The sequence below is a fragment of the Phaethon aethereus genome (genome assembly GCF_964289735.1).
Source record: "Phaethon aethereus genome assembly, chromosome: 12".
NCBI classification, from domain to species: domain Eukaryota; kingdom Metazoa; phylum Chordata; class Aves; order Phaethontiformes; family Phaethontidae; genus Phaethon; species Phaethon aethereus.
In genome coordinates this window covers 14,927,645-14,938,086 of record NC_138588.1, presented here as the reverse complement: position 1 = coordinate 14,938,086, position 10,442 = coordinate 14,927,645, and the positions used below count along the sequence as shown (strand labels likewise).

Sequence of the window (10,442 nt, the reverse complement as noted above, 5' to 3'; positions counted from 1 at the left end):
CGGGCCCAGGGGGTGGCGTCCCCTCTGTGCTACTCTCAGGCCAGAGACCGGACTGCAGGGCGATACCTGTATGGAACGCGCCCCTCCTCGAAGAGTGGTCCTCCAGCCGGCGGGGACCTCCCCGCCAGCCAGCCAGCTGCTGGGGCACCGTGCTTCAGCGCGCCCGAGAGCCGCCGGCGCGGCCTGGGCGGAACTGGAGCTGCAGCGCGGAGGCGAGAAGAATGCACGCAGCACGTGTCGCGTGAGGTAAGCGGAGAAGCCGTTAAGCCCGGGCCGAGAGCTGGGCAGCAGTTCCTCGCCCGGCGCTCCACACGGGTGGCTGTGCCCAAGCAGTGACTGGGGGGGCCCACACGTGCCAGTCCCTGCCGCTTCCAGTGGGGGCAGCGGCTGCTCGTGCCCCGGCCCCGCCCTCACGCGCACTAACGGTCCTAGCGGTCGCGCGCTGGGAGCCGGCCCCGCCGCGCCTCAGCAAGCGGCACGAGCCCGCTCCCGGGCTGCCCCGCGGCCGGTGCCTGACTCAGTGCGTCCCGGCGGCCGCAGGACCGCGGAGGGTGGCGGCGCCAGCGTAGCCCGCTCCACTGCGGCGGCTTTGTTACGAGCGGCAGCCCCCGGGCGGCGGTGCCGGCCGGAGGCGCGGCCGGGGCCGGCAGCCCCGCGGGAAGAGCCGCGCCCTGCCGCGCTAATGGCGGGAGCGCAGGGAGCCTCACGGAGCGCGCCGCCGCCGCCGCGGGAGCCGCCGCTGCCCCTGGGGGCCCGGGAGCCGGCTGGCAACGGCGGTCGGGGCACAGCGCGGTGAGCCGCGCTGGTGGCCGGGGGGGGCGCTGTGCGGGGCCGCGGGGCCTGGCAGCCCCGGCGGCGGGCGCCGAGCGAGGCGGGTGCCCGCAGCCCGCGGGGGCCCTGCCCGGCGTGGCTCGGCGCTCCGCGGACCCCCGCGCAGCTCCCGGGCGGCGGCCCTCCGCTCGCCGGGTCCCGCCTCGCTCGGCCCCCGCCGCGGGCCGCCGTAGAGCCCTCCCGCGCCCAAACTTTGCAAAGTCTGGCAGCTCCGCTGCTGGGGCGGCGGCGGCTACGGCAGCAGCGGGCGGGGGCGGTGGCGGCGGAGGAGGCGGGGGCGGAGGGGGCGGGGTGCGGGCCGGCGGCGGCGGCGGCAGCAGCAGCAACAGCAGCAGCAGCAGCATCAAAGAGCCCCGATTCCTGCCGTCCTGGGAGTCATGCGCCGCTATCTGTAATGTCAGCGGAACAGGAGAAGGACCCTATCGCGCTCAAGAGGTCCCGAGGTACGGGGAGGGCCGAGCTGGGTCGGGGGGTGGCCGCTGCTGGGGCCTAACTCCCCTGAGGAGAGCCGGCGGTGCCGCCGGATGCGCGCGGCGGGCGGCCCCGACCGCCGCTGCCCGCCGGGCTCCCGGCCGTCTGCGGCGCAGCCCGGGTCGGGCCGCCCGCGCCCTTGCCGCGTCTCTCCCTGCGGCTGGCGGCGGCGGCGGCGGGGCCGGGCGGCGCGGGAGCCGCGCTAAGTTTGGACGGCGGGGCCCGGCCGGGCCCCGCGGGCTCTCGCAGCCTCGGGGCCTTGAAATGCAAAACTCGGGGCAAGCTCTGCGCGCAGATGTGACCCGCGGGCGGAGGCGTGCGGGTGCGTGGTTGTCTCTGTTGTGTTTTTCTGGGTGTGCTGGCCATTAGTATGCAGGGTGCATGCTGTTGGTACAAGGGAATACGTCGGCAGTGCCACATGTCCGAGTTCGTGTTGATGCAGAGCCCATAAATTACACTTGAGTGTTGGTTCTCCTACCCCGGTCTTGCGCTTGATTCTAGCTGAGGTTTTGTTTTTCGCTGTTCGGGAAATGAAAAATTTATCGAAATATAATTCTTTATTAGTAGTACTACTGTATAGCTCTAGTGAGGTTTGAAGTACGCTTGCCTTTGAAACGTGTAAGGGGCAGGGTAGCCATACAATATCTCTTCCAATGTAGGCTGTGCAACTGACTTTAATGGCAGCAGCGCATCAGCCTACGTTGCAGTAGTTGTGTCCTTCAACCCTTAAAAACAGAAATGCGTTTCTGAATGAAAGGTAGTAGGGCAACTGAGTTGAGTGAAAATCATGGCAAAATGATAAAATCTCAAATTTATTGCTGCTTTTTTCCTCGCCTCCTGTTTTGTCCCTGGAATTCTATTCTCCTTGATGTTTTAATCTTCTTTTTTTTTTTTACGGTTGGGTAAGTGGGGAAAGGTGTGTGGATTTTGCTGTGCATGTGGTCATTGATTTACAGATTGCTTTTCTGAAACTATTCTATAAACAGCTGGATTGCAACCTTGAGAATGAGAGGATGAAAATAACGCAGCAGTGTTACAAAGGAGACTGGAATTCGTTAGGCTCCTCCACTCTCAAGCCCTGATTCTGCAAACATTTAAGCACATAGAGTTTTACATGCCTGAGTTACCCATCGAGTTCTATGCGATTACCACTTGATATCAAAACTGTTTACGGAATCAGGGCAACAGAAGAGGCTCACTAAATCTGGTTGAAATTAGGCTCTTCTTAGTTTTTTGTCTATAATGAAAAGTTTATTCAGCCATTTACGTTTCTTGGGAAAATGTTTTACTGAGATAAAGCACTGCTTAAAAAGACTGGTATCCATCCTGTAAAAACCTAGACAGAGATTTGTCAGTGAGTATGAAAATACTCCATAGTGTATTTGCAGTATGTTAAGTATGGCATAAATTACATGCAAAGTCGTAATCTCTTAATGTGTAAACAAAACTACAAGTTGCAGTTTTCCTGACTAACACGGAAAATGTCTATCGTGTGAAGAAAGAAAGAATACAGGACTTACCTCTTCTGCTTTTCCCAAGCGTAAGCGGCTGAAATAAATTTTATTTGTTATTTAGTAAGTGAGTGGCTATCAGAGGTGTATTTATATCTCTAGATCCATTATACATATGATGTCCCAGTCAAAAGGTTTGTATTTTTTCCTGGGAAATTGGTCTCAGACAATGAAATAACTTTTTGCACCCTTAGTGCAACGTTCCAAAATGCTCAATACACCTTTTAATGAAAGTCTATGTGGTAGGTACCAAAAATGACTTTCTGGAAAGTTTATTTTGGCTGCATGAAAATTACCCTTATTCACTCTTTTTTGGAGGTGTGCTAGGACTAACATTCTGTTTCCTTTTATGGGTGAATTAAATCATTATAAAATCCACAGGGAAAATATAAATTCATATGGCTAAATTAAATCATTGGCCTCACACAGCGAGAACTGAAAATACAAAAGCTTTGTACCTTTCCAGACGCAGGACTCGGTCCTGCAAACCTAGGCATATGAACGGCTTCACCCATGTAGCGGTGGAACTTGTCACTGGAATTCTACTATCCAGATGCTTATGTTTTTGAAAAATGATATCCTAGAGAGGGAATTTTATACATAATTTTACAAAGTTTTAACTTATGCTACTGTAAACCAGCACTTCCATATGCTCCTCAGTATTCTACTTGATCACAGATTTACTAATATCTGTATTGTTGATTGTTGAATTTATTAAAAGAAATCTGGATATTTGTAATATTTTTATATCAGTGGTTAATGTCGTTTATGTATTAAGGGTACAGGACCATCAACAGGAGTATATTTTATGCAGTTGTGAGGAACAGTGTTCACAATACAGTCTCCCACTGAATTTATGATAAATGTGTAGGAATGCTGGAGAAGAAGGTAATGGAAAGTGCAGGGACAGTTTTGAGCAAATAGTTTATCTAGAGGATGATTTATAGAGTTGGAATTTAAGGGAGATTTGTCATTGTTCTTTATATAAAACTTTATGCTGTGATTATTTAGTATTTACAGTTAATGCAGTGGCAGTGCTTCATAGCACACTAAGTATATGCAGGATTTTATATTCCAAATCAAAGCAAAAAGGACTTTTTTTTTCTTTAAAGAGTAATCCTTAGTTACTCTGATGGTAGGTTATACTGTGATATGCTGTGCTCAAGCATGAGTTTATTTTGAGAACATAATCGTGGCTTCATGCCCTAGTCTTTGAAATTCAGACTTAAAACTTGATAGGTGTTGATTTGGGATGTCTGTGTATCTTCCTTGTATATATATTAAAAAAAAAAAAATTTCAACAGTGACAGCCAAAGTCAAAAGGGACTTATTAAAGCAGAGGCAGAACTGGATTCTTATTTGAGGTAGGACTGGTAAGTTCCCTGAAACCTAAAGAAAGGAAGGGAGGAGGGAGGAAGTGCTAGGAGTGAAAACTTGTCAGGCCTCCTTTAATCAGGAATATTTGAAGTAACTGTTGGATGTTTTAGTTTGTATACAGTAGGTCTACTTCTTCCCTGTGAGAAGAGATTTTGTGTTACTTTACTGAATAGGCCTAAAGCTGGTTTAGCTGTCTGTTGGGAATACTTGTCTAACGTAGAGCAGTGTAATGTCATACATTATGCTTCTTTGCTTAATACTGTTGATAATTCACAGTTATATTCAGGTTGCCTTTGGTAATAAAGGCAAACATGCTTGTTCTTGTGTATGCTTGCATCTTGATAAAGTTTGACTTGTATTCTGAGTATAAGTTTTAAAAAAGTAACAGTAAAATTTTTAGGTTGGCTTGCCCACTTCTTACTGTTCTATACCGTTCCTTTTTTTTGTTGTTGTTAAAGAGCAAATAAGCTATTATCTTAATGGGAAAAAATGAATTAACATACAGTTTCTTAATGTAATGATGTTAGTATCTTAACGTGTTGCTTTCATATCACCCAAAAGGGATTTTCATGCTACAGCTCAGGGTTTTCTTTGCATTCCCATATGATGGCCTGCCAATCCACTTGAGCTCCATGAAGGCAGACTGACTGCGATAATAAGGAATGTGCTAGAATCTTTTTTTCTCTCTTCCCCACCCCCCCCGGTCTAATTAGAGTTTTAAAAATGAAAGCCACAATTTATACAACTTTGAGAGCTTATTCCACTGTTATGAAAGTTGAAGAAGAATCCGAGGTGAAGTACAGATACCTCTTTGTATTTCTCAGAGTCAAGGCTGATTGAATGATCGATAAAATGAACATTCTTCTTTCTGTAACAGAGCAGCTGTGCTCAGTTACTCTGTGAGGTTTCTGCAGAGTAGGGCAGGTTCACTTAGAGCCCCTCTCATTTTTGGCAGGTGTCTTTTTGTTTGATCAAGTCTTGCGTTTAGTGAAATTTAGATCTGATAAACTGGAGATCTGTCTAAAGAACACGGCAGGTTTTCAGTCATGGATCTACTACTGTTTGCTTTTTCATTCATGGTGTATTGTAACGTACTGTTGTATATTGGTACAGTGAGTTTGACAAATGCTATGTCTGTAAGTTAAAATAGGTGACTCTTAGGCATGGTTTTAAGGAAGTTCTTTTGAAAGCATTATGCAAACAATAAGTACTTTTAACTGGTGAAGTGGAGATGTTAAGAACCAAGGGACAGATAAACAGAAAGTAAATGGAAATGTTTGTTCCAACTGTAATGAACATGGATTGGACATTAAAGTGGTAAGGTAGCACATACCTTGTATACAGCTTTTACCTCCAGATGTTTGCTCCTTAAGGACTTGCAATGTAAGGTGCCAGAATTAATGCAAGTTTGGTATTTGTAACAGATACCTGTTGCTATGACTGACAGAGGCAAACGTAAAATACAGTCTGTAAGAAAACTAATGCAGTATTGCACTGATTGAAATTTTGTAGGTGGTGATGGTGGATTGGATGGGTTAGGAGGACCAGGAGTACAACTGGGAAGCCCTGATAAGAAAAAGCGCAAAGCAAATACACAGGTAAATTCCCTTTGTTTCTTTTGATTTCTTAATAAATAGTGCACTTGGATAGATGTTGTTTGGTGGTATGACTGTCTCTCCTTGTTCAGAATATCAGTCTATTCTCATAAATAGCAGTTACATCCAAAATATTTCAGTTGTGCTGTGAAGTTGAAATCTTCATAATACTAGCTATTCCCACTGAAGTTGTTTTAATCTTTGTAGGTTGCCAAAGCCCTATAAAGAGAGGAGCACAGTGAGACTGCAACAGCTTGTATTTTACCATATGGATTTGATTCTGAGACAGACTTTCTTTTAATGACTTTGTAGGCATTGGTAGAAATCTGTACAGCATGAGTAGTTGCTGTGAGACTACTTTTCTTACTTTTATTCCTATATGTGTAGGTTTGTGGGCTAATGGATCAGTACAGTTTGTTAATGCTTTGACCAAACACTTGGAATATTCCCCCAGTGATTTTCAAGCAAAAGCTGTGAGGCAGTTTCGGCTCCTTTCCAGTGAGTCCCTGCAATTTGGCATTTCTGTACAGTTTCTGTTTCCAGAAAAGGAAGCTTGAATACGAAACATCTAAAGCAATTAGATATCTGTAGTGCAGAGTTTTCCTTTGTGTGTTCATTCAGCTTTGAGTGAGAGTATCTGTTAATTTGGTACTGCCCAGTAAGAGTAATTTTATTTATGTAGGTCAAACAATCACTTTCTATTAGGCCTGTCCAGATTTCAGTGAGATGTGGATCCGTTTTCTTAATTTTTTTTTTTTTTTAAGTAGTCATGGTGAAACCTGCTTTGAGAAATACTCAGCTGATGTAAGGGTTTCAGACCTCTTTCTTGGTGGAGGTTTCCTAGTTTTCTGGAATGGTGATAACTGTAGAGGGCATGCAGATTAGTGTCTTCTCTTTTCTTACCAGGTTCAAAGTTTGCACCGCAGCAGAATTTTTTTTTTTTTTTTGACGTTCAGTCTTAGTTTATTATTATTTAAGAGGAAATGCTTTCTGTGAGCATACTTAGCATGAGGGTGAACCAGCTGGATGTTCCCCACAGGCTAGTCTAGAATGAAATTCAATTGTATAGCCACTCTGATGACATTTAAACAGCCTCTGGGCTCCATTAAACACTTGATTATGCTCTGTAACCAGAAATCCTTGTATATTATACCTACTCACTGTGCTTTGCAGACTGTCCACAATCACTGAAGGCTCATAAGGGACACCTCTGTTAGGCATTTTCTATATTCAGTATACCAATATGCAGACTCCTATACACCTTTTTTTTAGGGCTATAGTAACATTAGGTTTGTATGTTCTCATAGAAATGGGATGTCATATTCAGTAAAATGAATCCAAATTGAAACTAAGGAAATGCTTCAAATCTGCTCTTCAACATTTGGAAATATTTTGTGCATGTATTTAAGTGACACATGGCTTTCTGCATTGTTGCTTTTCTTATGTAAAAGATTAAGAAATAGAAGTCACATATCGAGTAGTATTTTCAGAAGCATGGTTGTGCAACTGCACAATTTTTAAAACGCTGACATTACTATAAATCACCGTGTTACGTGGAGCCCAAACTCCTCTCTTGCCTCTGCACTGAAATTTCAGACAGCCTGGCAGGGTACAGTGGGTGAGCTTTACACAACAGCTGAACAGTTCTTTTTAGCAGTAGTGCTGCTAATCCAGGACCTTTGTGGTTGGTCTGTCTTGCAGGGAAATACTAAAACTAATTGAAATGTTGTATTTAAAATATTTTTAGGGATCATCATTTGCTCCTCCATCTGAATATGCTCCACCGCCGAATCCAAGTTCTGACCACCTTGTAGCTGCAAATCCATTTGATGACAACTATAATACTGTGTCTTATAAACCACTTCCTTCAGGAAATCCTTATTTTAGTAACCCTGGTTATCCTGGCTTTGGAGGCTATAACACTTTCAGAATGCCACCTCACATGCTGCCCAGAGTGTCCTCGCCATATGGTGGTTCTTACTCCCTCAGAAACCAAGCACATCCCCTTCCTCAAAACCCGGTGGGAATGGGTTTTAGTCGACCCCACTCTTTCAGCTTTGGTCCACATGATAACCCAGGTTTTGGGACTCAACCACCGTATAGCAGTGGTCAGATAAATCAAAATGTCAATATGCCTGGTCAGCATTTCAGACCAAATCCTGGTGAGAACTTTGGCCATTCTGCTCAGATGCCTCACCCTGATGTGCCATCTAACTTTGGTCCTGGAAACAATCCAAATTTCCCAAATTCTCAGCTAGAATCAAACCATTCTTTTGTTCCTCCACCAAACACATACAACCAGACAAAATCATCAGCACAAAAGCAAGACTTTAGTCAAGGTGCAAGCAAAGCATCCAGCCAGAACACTGCTGCTCATCAGCATCATCACAGGACAGAGGACATTGTGAGTCAAGGTAACAGTGACCTAAAAAATGTTACTCGAAACAATGTGGTAAATCAGGATAATAGCCATTCTAATAGTGCTGATAACACTAATGCTGGTCATTCAAATGGGACTCAGAGTAAGTCCCGCCAGCCTCGAGGTACTGCTGAAGGATGCAACTCTGAAAAGAGCAGCAAAACACCCCTTCATCCCAGTCGTCATGGTCACTCGTCCTCTGAACCTGTCTATCCGTGTGGAATTTGTACACATGAAGTTAATGATGACCAGGATGCCATCCTGTGTGAAGCCTCTTGTCAAAAATGGTTTCATCGGATCTGTACAGGCATGACTGAGTCAGCTTATGGCCTTCTTACAGCAGAAGCATCAGCAGTATGGGGTTGTGATACTTGTATGGCTGACAAAGATGTCCAGTTAATGCGTACAAGAGAGACTGCGGGACCACCTGCATTGAATACGGATGGCTAACACCGTGAATTGGTGGTAGTGGTTGAAATACTTGCTGTGAAGATTTGGTTACAAATTGGGTACTTCACTTTCTGCAGACAATCAGTTGTATTTGCTGTAATCTTTTTTTTTTCCTAATCTGTTTTCATTCATAAACTTCCATTTCAGCTTTTGTACTCTGAGTTTTATGTGTGCAAATGTTTTACAGGATGGAACATTTTTTGTTTCTGTTTAAACTGTAAAACATAACTGACAACTGATCAGAAGTAGGGTGCGCATTGACAATTTTATTGAAGGCAAAAATGTGCCTGTATGAATAGCCCCTAGTTTGCTGGTGTTAATGTGTTAACTAACACAAGCATTTAGTACTCAGTTTTAATGGTACTATATTTGTAAGTACTCATTACATTTTATTTTTTGGGGGTGAATGTCCATTACTGATGTTCTTGCTATCCTTTCTTTGAATATAGTGGAGATGACATGGAGGAATGTGCAGTACTAAGAGCTTTTATTTTAGGGTAAATACGGAGATTTTCATATGTACTTTTTCCTGTTTTTGAAGTAAAGCATTAACACAGTATTGAAAAATCAATGACTTATGCTTAGTAACACAATGAAACCCGCTAACTCTTACACATTTATATTTCCTTAAAAAGGCAATGATCTCTTTTTGACTTCTCAGCGAATACTTACTTGCTGAAGACTTTTGCTAGGTCTTACGTTATGTGGAAATAGTTACAAAATATTATTAGATTGCAAGAAGACGACATCAAGTTTTTGAATTCCAGTGCTTTAATCTAGAGAATACCAAAACTAGGGTTGCATATGTGACCTTAATTCATTTATCTTAGGCACATATATTAGGATACAATGTCTGCATCTGTCACAGTTGTGCAATCATGTGCTTCTCTTATCCTTTTTCATGGATGGTTCTAGTTTCCCGCCTCAGTGCTGCCTGAGAATTGTGAATGAACTAGTGAGGGGAGAGTCCTGCCCATCTTCTGGGGCTTTCAGCTAGAGCCTGCTCAGTCGTCCTGAGCTTACACAGTCCACTTGGCATGAAGGAGGGTGCAAGGCAATGGAGTGTGCCCAGCACAGGCTCTGAATGGTATGGTAATTTGGCCAGCAAAGTCTTAAAACTGAATTCCCCCCACTGCCTCAGCCAGTCTTGCAGTGAGGGGCTGGGAGATCTAGGGTGAAGAAGCATACAACTTTCACATCAGGTGAGTTTAGCTCGTATCAGGAGCAGGTAATCGGAAGTTTCGCTTCTTTGCTGAACTTGATATCCTTCTGACAAGTATGAATAGCACTAGAGCTTCATGTGTGATGCTGAAAATTCTATTTTAATATGGGTAATTTGATCTTATTCTTGATTTCAAAATACACCCGCACCCTTTTTTAATGTGGGGAAACATCTAGCCATGAAGACTTCAGCCTTAGCAGTGTGATCAAGTTGCATATGCAACTGAAAATGAGTGTTTCTGTAGACAGAATGTTGTTTTAACAATAAAAGGTGGCACTGTAGTAACAGACTCTGCTTGTAATACCACTGTGCTGGAAACTTTTAGTTTTAAACAATCAGCAATTAAATCATATGTCAAGCCATTACAGGTATTAGTCATGTTCCTTACTTAGTATGATAAAGTGTTCAGGTCTCTGATGATGAGTGATGTAGGAGCCTATATAGAATACAGTCATCTGTATAAAGTAGTTTTTATGGTAAGCTATGCTAATGAGTGAAAAGTAAGGCCTATTTGCTAGTTCACCATTATATTTGATTTTTAAATAGGCTCTACTGTGGTACTTTCC

At 44.4% G+C, this 10,442-nt stretch overlaps 1 protein-coding gene across 1 annotated transcript; it reads left to right on the top strand.

Moving 5' to 3' along the window:
• Positions 1 to 1,225: 1,225 nt before the first annotated feature.
• Positions 1,226 to 8,654, top strand: PYGO1 (pygopus family PHD finger 1; the record flags this gene model as incomplete). Its single annotated transcript, XM_082004936.1, has 3 exons — positions 1,226 to 1,274; positions 5,703 to 5,788; positions 7,533 to 8,654. 3 exons carry the CDS (start codon positions 1,226 to 1,228, stop codon positions 8,652 to 8,654), a joined length of 1,257 nt encoding a protein of 418 aa, XP_081861062.1.
• Positions 8,655 to 10,442: the final 1,788 nt, after the last annotated feature.